Source organism: Natator depressus, chromosome 1, assembly GCF_965152275.1.
Source record: "Natator depressus isolate rNatDep1 chromosome 1, rNatDep2.hap1, whole genome shotgun sequence".
NCBI lineage: Eukaryota > Metazoa > Chordata > Testudines > Cheloniidae > Natator > Natator depressus.
Window position 1 is genome coordinate 117,622,268 of NC_134234.1, and position 12,868 is coordinate 117,635,135.

A 12,868-nucleotide genomic window follows, 5' to 3' on the forward strand; every position below is an offset into this window, starting at 1 on the left:
CAGTGTGATCTCCCAGCTCCGTACAGCCATTGGCCTGTACTCTCCACTGCCACGTTGGAGCCTCCACATTTATTGACAAATAAAATTGGCAGAATCTTGCAGAATTTTAAAATATTGTGCACAGAATTTTTAATTTTCTGGGCAGAATTCCCTCAGGAGTAGCAGCTGAAGCAACTCACCAGGGTTAGCAGCCCTGCGACAGGCACACCAGGTGTGGGGCAGGCAGGCTCAGCCCAACAGGATCCAAGTGTGGAGGGGCTTAGCGTGGGGGACCCAGGTGTGGGTTGAGAGGGTTCTGGGGGGGGCACTCTGGGTGCAGGGGGCTCAGTGAGGGGTCTGGATGCACAGGGACTCGCCGGGCGGTTCCAGCTGCAGAGGCAAGGGTTTCTGCAAGGGGGAGTCCAGGTGAAGGTGGCTGGGGCTCAGCAAGGAGGGTCTGGGTGTGGGTGTTATGGGGATCAGCAGGGGAGTCTCGGTGGCTCAGCGAGTGGGTCGGAGTGCTGGGGTTTGGGGCTCAGTGGCGGGGGGTGGTCTCGAGGCAGGGTTGGGGGAATGGATGAAGAGGTGTTGGGTGGGCTGGATGCAGGGGGGCGTTGGACAGATGGGGAGCAGCTCCCCATACAATGACCTCTCCCCCTGTGTCTGAGGAGTGATGGGGGCAGGAAGTGAGCGGGGAGGTTGCAGAGCCAGGGGAGGTTTCTGGAGGTGGTTCTGACCCAGACCTGGGCCCTGACCCCAGCCACTCCATGCAGGGGAAGTGCACTCCTTCCCCAGCCCAGCCGGAACTAGCAGCTGAGTCCAGTGCAGATTATGAGCCACCATGAGCAGTGGGGCTGGGGAGGGCCGGGAGGTTCCGGATGCAGGGACAGAGCTCGGCAGAGCAGGGGCTCAGGTGCAGGGGGCGAGGCTCAGCAGTATGGTCTGGGGTGGTCCAGATGCATGGGGGTTGTACAGATGGGGGTTGGATCTGGGTGGGTCTGACCTGGCACCCGGGGGGGCATCCTCAGCCCCCCTTCCCGCAGTGATTTAACCCTCCATCAGCTGCTCTGGGCACCCGAAATGACATGCCCACACTGCTGGAGAGGACAGCATGACCACTCTTGTGGCTTCCCCATCAAAGTCATTTTTCTTCAGGGAAGCAGAGAAATCTGTGTGGGACAAGATTCTGCGCATGCAGTGGTGCAAAATTCTCCCAGGAGTAAACCCATCGCAGATCTGAGTAAGACGATGACATTACTCTCTTTGTGCAGTAACGACAGTTCTTCGAGATGTGTCCCTATGGGTGCTCCACTGCAGGCGTGCTTGCCTCCCTGCGCTGCTGACTGGAGTACTTTGGAAGCAGTGGCTGTTGGGGCCACCCATGCACTGTCTCTTCTCGTGCTGCACCACAAGGCTAGTCAGCGTCAGATGGGTACTGTCACTCCGAGTGCTTCACTGTTGGTGATTCCCGAGTTGTACCCCTTCTGGAGGACCGGGACTTCGGAGTTGGGGCAGTTACAGACGACAGAATTGTGGAGTCAAGATGGCATCGGAGGTGTTGTCCTCAGTGACTGCATAGTATTCTGCCAAAGTGTGGACTGACGCCCATGTCACCGCTCTACAGGGCTCTGATAGGGACACCCTTGAAGAACGCAACAGATGAGGAGATCAACTTTGTGGTGTGTACACGAACAGGGCCTGGAAGGATCATGTTGTGAATTTGGTAACACTGTCTGATGCAATTCAAGACCCACTTAAGAGAACTTTGGGGGCCGATATTGCTACGCCCTTGGATCTTTCCGCAATGAATAGGAAAAGTCATGGGGACTTCCTAAAAATACTTGTCCTGTCAGGAGACCCCTGGCCTTATACCATGACATCTACGGTATGTTTTATAGCCTCCCTGTTGTCTTGGTGAGGCTTGGGGTAGGAGACTGGAAGGTCAATCAGTTGATTCATGTGAAAAGGAGAGATTACCGTAGGAATGAATTTTCGAAGTGGCCTGAGCGTAACCTTGTCTGGAAAAAATACCGTGTAGGGAGGATGCGCCATCAGAGCTGCTTCTCTCTCCTATTCTCCTGGCCAAGGTAATCACTTCCAGGAAGGCCGTTTTTATAGATAATTACGTTAGCAAACAGATGGCCAGGGGTTGAAAGGGAGGCCTAGTCAGGCCTTCCAGTACCAGGTTTAGGACCCACATGGGGATAGAAAGTCAAAGTTGAGAGAAGAGGTTTATTATTTATACCCTTGAGGAATCTTTTAGCCAAGTAGGAGCAATCAAAATCATGAGGGCTCTGCCCCTTTTTATTTTCAGCAAGGCCTTCTACAGCAGGGGAAACAGAGGAAAGGTGTCCCATGGGATGAGAGCATCGCCCAGGGAAATGGAGCAGTAGTGTGGATCTTTCCTGTTCAGGTAAATGGCGAACAGATCTGTGAACAGTTTTCCCCCATCATCTGCATCTGGATAGGTCGTGAAGTACTGTTGGGTGTATCTCCCCACCATGGTCGTGCGGGAATTTGCAACTGAGACTTCTGCTATCAAGTTTTGTGTGCCTGAGAGGTAAGCCACAGAAAGCGTAACATTGTGGAAAATGGACCAATTCCATAACTTCATCGCCTCTACACATAGGGACGGCCTCTTGGCTCTCCCCTGCTGATTGATATAGTACATACAGGCTATGTTGTCTGTTAGGATGTGTGTGTGATCCTGCGATCAGCGGGAAGAAATGGGTGCAGGTGTTCTTGACAGCTCTTGGCTTCAGGAGATTGATGTGAAGGGACATCTCCATGGGTGACCATTTGCCTTGTGTCATGAGGCCGTTTGGATAAAATGCCCTATCCCATGAGTGATGCGTCGGTGGTGAGGAGCAATGGCTGATGTTTGAGAGAAGGGAATCCCTTTGCAAACGTTGGCTGGGTCCTTCCACCAGTCTAATGAGTTTTTTTTTTATCCTGGTGGGTAGTGACAGCGGTTTGTCCAACGTGTCCTTGTTTGGTCTGTAAACCAAGCCAAACCACATTTGGAGGCATTGCATATGAAGCCTGGTATAAGGTATCACCACCATGCCCACTGCTCTATGTCCCAAAGTGGGAGGCAAAGATTGGCCAGCATTTGTGGACTTCTTTGAACAGTGTCTACGAGTGTGACTAAGGATAGGAACCTGTGTTGAGGTAAGCAGGTTTTGGCCTACAACGCATCGAGGTCAGCTCCTATGAATGTTAGGTGTTGCACTGAAGTAAGAGTTGACTTCTGGGTGTTGATCTGTAGACCCAGTTCTGTGAACAAATGTATCGTAATCAGTGACTTGCTGAGCCTCCATGAGAGACTGGGGCTCTGAAGAGACAATCATCTTGGTATGGGTAAATCATTATCCCTTGACAGCGTAAATGAGTGGCCACCACTGAGAGAACCTTGGAACTGAATCTGAGAAATAATCTGTGAACCGGTAGGATCGAGATGTGAAAATAGGCGCCCAGGAGGTCGAGAGCTGAAAGCCAGTCTCCCTGTTCCAATGCTGGGATGATCATTGAAGTGTGACCATCTTGAATTTTTGAGCCTTGACAAACTTATTGAGAGCTCTGAGGTCTAGTATGGGTCTCCAACCTCCTTTCCTTTTGGGTATTAGAAAAGGAGGAGTAGAACCCCTTGTCTCATAGATGTTGGTGTACTGGTTCTATGGCTCCTAGCTGGAGGCGGCAAATCTCTTGTTTAATAAACGTTTGTGAGAAGGGTCCCTGAAAAGGGACAGGGAAGGGTATTGTGGAGGGGGCAGGGAGGTAAAATGGAGGACCTGGTTTGGACGATCTCTAGGACCCATTGGTCCAATGTTATTTGTTCCCAGGCATTGGGGAAAGCTGCCAATCGGTGGCCAAATGGGTGTGGAACAATGGTCGGCTGTGTCAGTTGGGGAAGTAGTCTAATGGCTCCTTGACCTGCCCGTCAAAAGTGGTGGTTAGACAGACAGAGGGCTGGGATGAAGATTGTGGGCCAGATGGTTTGCATTTAGGGAACTTCCCTTTCTTTCTTTGGAGCTTGTAGTGGTGCTGAGGTTGATACTGAGATGCCTGTGGTCTCAAGAGCAGCCCTGGAGTCCTTCAAGGTGTGAACGGAGGAGTCAGTCAGTCTTCTTAGTGAAGAGCTCTGTGCTCTCAAAAGGGAAGGTCCTCAACCATGGACTGCACCTCTTTTGGGAATCTCAAATGAAGCCATGATGCTTGTCGCATCACTACAGACATGGCGATGGACCTAGCCGCTGTGTCGGCCGCACCGAGGGCAGATTGCAGCAATGTCTTTGCCATTAATTGGCCCATTTGGATAACTGCCTTAAAGGAGTCATGATGTCCCTCTGGCATCTTTTCAATAAAGTAATTCAATTTAGACTAATTTATGTAGTCGTATTTCACTGTGAGGGCTTGGTATTTGGCGATATAGAACTGTAGAGTGGCCAAGGAGTATGCTTTTCTGCCAAAAAGGAATTGCAAGTGCCTTGTTCTATCATAAGGAGTAGCCCTTGACTAGTGCTGTCGGCCACAGAAGTTGACACCATCCACTATGATGGAGCTGGGTGGGGAAAAAAGGAATTCAAGTTCCCTGGCAGGGACAGTTTTTTGTCTGCTCGCTTTCAGGTTGGTGCCACTAATGCTCGGTTTGCCACATAGTCTTTGCCAGGTCTAAAATGGCCTCATTAATTGGGAGGGTGATCTTTGAGGACGACGTCAAGGAGCTGATGGTGGGTGTGCCTGACTTCCTCCAATAGTATCTGGAGGGTGTCTACCACCCTTTTTGCCAGCTCCTGGAAAAGAAAAGTCATCTGCCAAAGGTGGTGGGGGAGGCAGGATGGCTTCATCTGGAGAAGGAGGAGGATATGGTCCTTGGTGTCATTTCCTTCTCAGTACTGGCTTCCTGCTCTTCTCTCTCTTGAGGTGGTTCCAAAACCCTGGATGTTGCAGCGGAGGGGGTGTGCCTGGAGGGTTCTTGAGTGAGGCTCGAAGTTTGAGAGGCATGCTGTCGGTGCACTGCCCAAGGGTCCCAATATGGCCATTACTGTGGCACAGAGCCCAGTGGTGGCACCCATGGGTGGCTGTACCAAGATGGTGGGGGTGGGGAGGAGTGCATCCTTGGGCCATGTTCGTAGTGAGCACCATATGGAACTTTGAGTACTGTGACACTACCTCCCCTGGCTCATTGTCTGAATCCTTGCTAGAGAGCGAAGCGGCATGGCATGGCATGGCAGCAGGAATATTTCCTGTGTTTTGTAGAAGTTTGGTGCAGAGGTCTTGGTACCAAGATGGAGACTTGAGTGCATCTGGCATGCAGAGATCTCTGGAATGACGGGATTCTGCTGGTACCAATCATTCTGGCATTGGTGGTGGTGCCAGGATGGGGGGCAGAGACCTTGTTTGCACCTGTCTTTCAGGTGCCATGTGAGCTGTCGCTGGCTAGACTCATGTACCGGGAGAGTCTTTAGAACATTTACTCTTGTCCTTCAGTACCATGTCCATCCAGTCCATGGGCCTGGCAGCGGTACCAGTAGCCACCAGTTTTCGTGAGGCATGGCTGCTGCACTGAGATGGTCTCAGTGCCAGTGGTGCTGAAGATGCTGGACGAGATGGTGATCACTTATGGCTACTTCCAACTCTCTTCTTGGATGACTTGCAAGTGGGGTCCACAGCCTGTTTCTTCAACCCACATCACTTAGATGTGTGAGGTTGTGGGGAACACTCATGTCTACCAGGTGACTGCTATCACAGAGCTGCCTCCATGAAGATGATCTTCTGGAGGAGCTCTGTCTTTGCGGGATCCTGGATGGAGTTGTTGGCAAAGACTACACTTCTGCTGTATGTGGCCTTCCCTGAGACAGAGAATGCACTAAGTGCACTTATCCACAACTGGGATCGCCTCTTTACAGGTGTGTCACTTCTTGAGGCCTAGTGAACTGAGCATACCCCATTGAGGGGAAGGGTCTCCAGCAGGGGAAAAAAAGGCAGGAAGAAAAATAGTCCGGGGGGGGGAGGGGCGGGGGAGGAAGAGGAGAGAGTAAGAAAGGAGGAGAAAGAAAAAACAACTAACTAGAAGTATGCAGAACAAGAGAACAATAGCCTTAACGGACTACTAATGGCACCATCTCTAGCCATGGGCAGCTGAGAAAGACTGGGGGGAGGCAGATGGGATTAGCCCATGTGCACTAACTAGCCCCGTGGCGCAGACCAAGGAGAGACACCACACATGCAGGCCTAACGGACACTGCTACCGAAGTTCGCTTATCAGCAGCTCAGAGATGCAAGCACCTCTACAGTGGATCACCCATGGGGACACTACTCGAAGAGGAAGCTCCATTTTATATGGTCACTTCAGACTAGATTTTATGATGGTGGTTTTGTAACTGGAAGAGTCCCAGTAAATCTGCTCCTGAGTGAAAGAGAAGTTTCGCTGCTCTGTGCTGGGACTGTAGAATTCTTGAGGTTTCAATAAAAAAATAAACTGAAAACCCCACTAGAACGTCATGAGAAGAACTCCATGATTAACAGAAATATGCATTCAGTCGTATGCTTTTCATTTCATTAGGGATTACACAAGTTTGAAAGCCTCCAAATAAGGACAACTCACTTACTTGAACTCTTCCTGTTTCTGTTTTTTGTAGTCTTGCCTGTATTTTGTAAAGGCGTCAAATAGGTGATAAATTATTTCTGCACTAAAAATTCGGACTCCTAAACTATCGGCCATTTCCTGGGCATCTCGTTCAATCCTCACATCAAATGCCAGAATTACTGCATATCTGCAAGTTTAAAAAAAAAGAGTCAGCTGTGAAGTAGCCTACAGAACAAGTAACAGTTGGAGACTTTACCGTACATCCTAATGAGCACAGCAACATAAGAAAAAGTTACTTACTGAGGATCATGTTCCAGCATAACTGATGCCTTCATAACATCCTTTTTATGGACAGGACCTATGTTAATTCCAGCATACTGTTGGGAAAAAGCAATCAGTGGCTACCCATTCTTCAGTTAGATGAACACAGTTATGGTACGAAACACTAATTTTGTTTTATCAAGTACTTACTGGCACTTCTGATGTCTTAAGAAATTCAAGTAGTGCCTCCAAAGAGCCTAACGTAGAGGCCTGGACATAAACACCTTTCTCTTCTAACTTGATAGCATTCAGCGTTTGCTTCAATTCATGTATTAATTCATCCTTTAAAAAGAAAAGCCAGTTTTAGCAATCTTACCAAACTACAATAGCCTGCTAAGCTTCTAAACTCCTCTATCCATCCAGAGTCTTCTAATGAACCAATCAATATGGTATCTGGACACCATGTGCCAACTTATATAATTGGCCTTCTGTTCCACCACTCCATGGCTAAAGTAACTGTCAGTATAGGGAGAAGTTTCTTCTCCCCCTCCAATATAGCTAGAAGAATCTCTGGACCATGAAGTCGTACCAAATCACTTGAAGATTTTGCAAAAAGATAGGTTTTGCATTACTATTGACAGAGCTTATCTTCTTCCAGTGGTTGCAGACATGTGTTCCACTCAGATGTGTGCACGCCCAGCGCACCAAAGCTGGAGAATTTTGCCTAGCAGTACCTTTAGGGGCAGTGCTTGCTTTCCTCCCCTCATAAGCCCTCCCATGACTATATGATGGCAACACCACCCCAGCCCCCCTCAGTTCCTTTTGACCACCCACAGCTAGCGTCTGAACACTTAGTGTTCTTTCCTTCACACTTGTCTTCACAGCGTTGTGCATCTTCTTTGTATATAGTTATAGTTAGTACCCTTAATTAGTCAGTAATAGGAAGCAGTTAGGTAGTCTCCCCCAGTGGGATGCCCTCATCAGGGTTTAAATATTTTCCTCTGCATGGGGCAGCTATCTCCAATACTGATCCCCACACCAGAAGTGTATTGTGTCTTGGGGAAGGGCACTTTAAAGAAAGATACTCTATATATAAGTCCTTTAAAAAGAGGACACAGGTAGCTATAGACTTAGGATTAAAACAGCACCTTCTCAAGCAGGCAACGAGACCTGCCTCAATGCGGGTCTGCTGTGGAGAATCAGACCCCTCAAAGAGTGCTGCACCCAGTATGGACCAGTGCTTCTTGACCAAGCTTGGAGTACTCGCCCAGAAAAAATAAAGGGACTGCTCCCCTTCATCGGGACCCCTGAGAAAAAGAACCCACAAAACAGATTGTGGTTGTTTCAGAGGTCAGCGAGATCATCTGCTCCACCTAAAAGTAGTACTGAGTAGGACCCAATCTCTGGTTCTGAGGTGGGATCAGGATGAATCTGTACCGTTGACTCCAGTTCCACCTCGGGGGCGCCCTCTGAGTCTGGTACCCTTGGCAGAGATGACAGCACTGTCAGTTTCCACTCTGACAGCCTATCAGATTTGCTGTGCCTGTCTGTCCCTGTTCCACGGCTTATTCAGGATCATCCAGCTACAGTGACATCATTTGCCGAGTCCTCAGCTCTCCTGGGTTTGGTGGCAGTTTCCTGCTGAAACTGAGCGTATCGTTGACATGGATAGAATCCTTGGTACCGATACAAACTATGACGCGGCCTGCATCTGTTGGCCTGGGAACAGCTTCATTTTTTACACCTATGCCTCTTTTGGGGACCAGTATGACTTCAGAGCTGATCCCAGTATTCAAAAATCCATCAACTGTTCCTTTCATACAAATGCCACTGTGGGGTTGGGCCATGGATGGTGCGGGATGCTTGGTAGCTCAGTCAGGAGTGGCCCCACCGCCACTACCAAGCTATTTAGAGGGAGCCTCACAAGTGAGCACAGAGGCCCCTTCCCCATCTGGTTCTCGAAGGTTGTTCAGACACTGCAGGAGTCCTAGGTCAGGATTGGTACTGTTGCCACAGAAGAGAAATAGGCCATGGTCCCTTGTCTAACTTTCCCCCAATGCTGAATATCCTTATCCACAGTGGATTCCCTAGAAAGTCCCTCGCTCGGTGAAGTCCCAGTCTGCTCACCCTAGAACAGGGCTGGGCAAACTTTTTGGCCCAAGGGCCACATCTGGGTATGGAAATTGTATGGTGGGCCATGAACGCTCATGAAATTGGGGGTAAGGTGGAGGGCTCCGGGTGGGGGTGCGGGCTCTGGGGTGGGGCTGGAGATGAGGGGTTCGGGGTGCAGGAAGGTACTCCAGGCTGGGACTGAGGAGTTCAGAGGGCAGGAGGGGGATCAAGGCTGGGGCAGGGAGTTGGGGAATGGGAGAAGGTCAGGGGTGCAGGCTCCGGGTGGTGCTTACCTCAAGCAGCTCCCAGAAGCATGTCCCCCCTCTGGCTCCTAAATGGAGGCGTGGCCAGGCAGCTCTGTGCGCTGCCCTGTCCGCAGGTGCCACCCCTGTAGCTTCTGGAAGCAGCAGCATATCCCGCCTCCTGTGTGGAGGCACAGCCAGGCAGCTCTGCACGCTGCCCCGTCCGCAGGTGCCACCCTTGCAGCTCCCATTGGCTGCAGTTCCCGCCCAATGGGAGCTGCAGGGGTGGCGCTTGGGGCAGGGGCAGTGTGTAGAGCCCCCTGGCTGCCCCTATGCATAGGAGCCAGAAGGGGGACATGCCTCTGCTTCCGGCAGCCTCATGGAGTCACAGCACATGCAGAGTGGGTCAAGCCCCTGACCCTGCTCCCTGGCTAGAGCGCCGGAGCAGGGCAAGCTCCAGACCGTGCTCCCCAGCGGAAGCTCAAGGGCCAGATTTAAACATCTGATGGGCCGGACGCGGCCCGTAGTTTGCCCACTCCTGCTCTAGAATGTACCTCCGGTAGGCTCCCCACTGAAACCACCTGTCCTGCAGCCACCAGCAGAGGGAGCACCCTCTGCATGAGGGCACCCTGAACCTTTGGGATAGTCAGAAGTCATTCCACAAAGGATTCCATTTGCTCCAGCTACCTCGTCCTCTTCAGCACCAATGACACAGTGGTACCTTAGTCCTCATCTCCAGTACCAGAGGATTGCAGATGGCATCAGCATCTGCTTAGATGCATGGCGACGGCCTGAGGTATTCAGTTCAAGTTTGTGCAGGAAAATACCCATACGTTGGTAGATATCCTCCAGTCACTGGTTTCTGGAAGAGTTGCCCTCCCGATAATGAAGCAATATTAGAGCCTGCTAAATCTTACAGAATACCCTGGCTTTGTTAATGCCCACAGCAAAGTGCACTGACAAGAGATACTATGTCCCAATGCAGGACTTCAAATCCTATTTCACCCATCCAGGTCACAATTCCCTGGTTGTGGCAGCAGCAAATGAGTGAGACTGAAGAAATACATCTATGCCTCAAGAGTCCAAAAGGCTAGATTTGATGGGGAGAGAGCTATTTGACTTCCCCCTTGCACATGCATATTGCAAACCAGCAGACTATTATCAAAATATGATTTTGTGAACTGAGACACCATGTCCAAATTTGTAGAAGAGTTACCAGAATCCTCCAGGGAGAAGTTCAAGGCCTTTCTTATGGAAGGTCATTTAGTGGCCAAAACTTCTTTACAATCAGTCCTGGATATAGCAGATGATACAGCCAAGGCCATGACCCTGGATGAAACTATGAGAAGAATCTCATGGTTACAAAACTCTGGCATAGTGCCTAAGATCCGGCAAAGCATATTGTGGACTTGCCATTTGATGGTAACCTCCTACCCTCAGAGAAAACGGAGGAGACATTACATTCTTTCAAAGACTCTTGGGGAACCCTATGCTCTTTGGGAATTTATACCCAGGTCACACAGGTGGCATTTTGGGAACCAACAGCAATATCATTCTGAGCAATATTTCCATCAGCCTTCCTACCCTGCAAGGCAGCAAGCTTTCCCCTAAAAGGGGCATAAGTCACTGAGGAGGAAACCTTTTTGGTCTACTTTTAGTCAAATGGCCTGTCCTCTTCTTTCTTCAGCCAGACAGTCTGTTTGACCACTGTTTTGAGAGCAGCACTCAGTTCTCAATGTCATACCTATGCCCCAGATATCTGAGGACAGGCTGTCTCACTTCTACAGTGCTTGGGAGATTACAACTATGGACAGATGAGTTCTAAGCACTGTGAAACTGGGTTATGCCATTCAGTTGCTAGCCAGCCATTCTCCCCTCCCCTCCCCTCCCCCTCCCCCATCCTCCAGGGACCTCTCTCACGAATCACTGCTGTTACAGCAGGTACAAATCCTGTGTACTCTAGGGCAGCTGTTCTCAAACACATTTCTCTCCCCCACCCAAAGCTTCTCAAACCTCGCCCCTCTTCTCAGCCCTCACATGACTGGTTTGCTGCTCTTGATCTTCAGGACACTTATTTGCAAATGACAATCTTCCCAGGCCACAGGAAGTTCCTCAGATTCCTGGTCACTGGCCATCACTACCAGGGCATGGTTCTCCCCTTTGGACTGTTCCAAGTGAATAACTGTTTGCATTCATAGAATCATAGAATATCAGGGTTGGAAGGGACCTCAGGAGGTCATCTAGTCCAACCCCCTGCTCAAAGCAGGACCAATCCCCAATTAAATCATCCCAGCCAGGGCTTTGTCAAGCCTGACCTTAAAAACTTCTAAGGAAGGAGATTCTACCACCTCCCTAGGTAACGCATTCCAGTGTTTCACCACTCTCCTAGTGAAAAAGTTTTTCCTAATATCCAACCGGAATCTCCCCAACTGCAACTTGAGACCATTACTCCTTGTCCTGTCATCTTCTACCACTGAGAATAGTCTAGAACCATCCTCTTTGGAACCACCTCTCAGGTAGTTGAAAGCAGCTATCAAATCCCCCCTCATTCTTCTCTTCTGCAGACTAAACAATCCCAGTTCCCTCAGCCTCTCCTCATAAGTCATGTGTTCCAGACCCCTAATCATTTTTGTTGCCCTTCGCTGGACTCTCTCCAATTTATCCACATCCTTCTTGTAGTGTGGGGCCCAAAACTGGACACAGTACTCCAGATGAGGCCTCACCAATGTCGAATAGAGGGGAACGATCACGTCCCTCGATCTGCTCGCTATGCCCCTACTTATACATCCCAAAATGCCATTGGCCTTCTTGGCAACAAGGGCACACTGCTGACTCATATCCAGCTTCTCGTCCACTGTAACCCCTAGGTCCTTTTCCGCAGAACTGCTGCCTAGCCATTCGGTCCCTAGTCTGTAGCTGTGCATTGGGTTCTTCCATCCTAAGTGCAGGACCCTGCATTTATCCTTATTGAACCTCATCAGGTTTCTTTTGGCCCAATCCTCCAATTTGTCCAGGTCCCTCTGTATCCTATCTCTGCCCTCCAACGTATCTACCACTCCTCCCAGTTTAGTATCATCCGCAAATTTGCTAAGAGTGCAATCCACACCATCCTCCAGATCATTTATGAAGATATTGAACAAAACCGACCCCTGGGGCACTCCACTTGACACCGGCTGCCAACTAGACATGGAGCCATTGATCCCTACCCGTTGAGCCCGACAATCTAGCCAACTTTCTACCCACCTTATAGTACATTCATCCAGCCCATACTTCTTTAACTTGCTGACAAGAATGCTGTGGGAGACCGTGTCAAAAGCTTTGCTAAAGTCAAGAAACAATACATCCACTGCTTTCCCTTCATCCACAGAATCAGTAATCTCATCATAGAAGGCGATTAGATTAGTCAGGCATGACCTTCCCTTGGTGAATCCATGCTGACTGTTCCTCATCACTTTCCTCTCGTGTAAGTGCTTCAGGATTGATTCCTTGAGGACCTGCTCCATGATTTTTCCGGGGACTGAGGTGAGGCTGACCGGCCTGTAGTTCCCAGGATCCTCCTTCTTCCCTTTTTTAAAGATTGGCACTACATTAGCCTTTTTCCAGTCATCCGGGACTTCCCCCGTTCGCCACGAGTTTTCAAAGATAATGGCCAATGGCTCTGCAATCACATCCGCCAATTCCTTTA

At 49.9% G+C, this 12,868-nt stretch overlaps 1 protein-coding gene across 1 annotated transcript in view; it reads right to left on the minus strand.

Moving 5' to 3' along the window:
- The window catches only part of EIF5B (eukaryotic translation initiation factor 5B), a 73,341-nt gene that overhangs the window by 2,796 nt on the left and 57,677 nt on the right, over positions 1-12,868 (minus strand). The window contains exons 19-21 of the mRNA XM_074965095.1: positions 7,040-7,171; positions 6,869-6,945; positions 6,591-6,755 (exon numbers count right to left, since the gene is read on the minus strand). Coding sequence (XP_074821196.1) covers positions 6,591-6,755; positions 6,869-6,945; positions 7,040-7,171 — 374 coding nt within the window. The remainder of the gene's footprint in view (positions 1-6,590; positions 6,756-6,868; positions 6,946-7,039; positions 7,172-12,868) is intronic.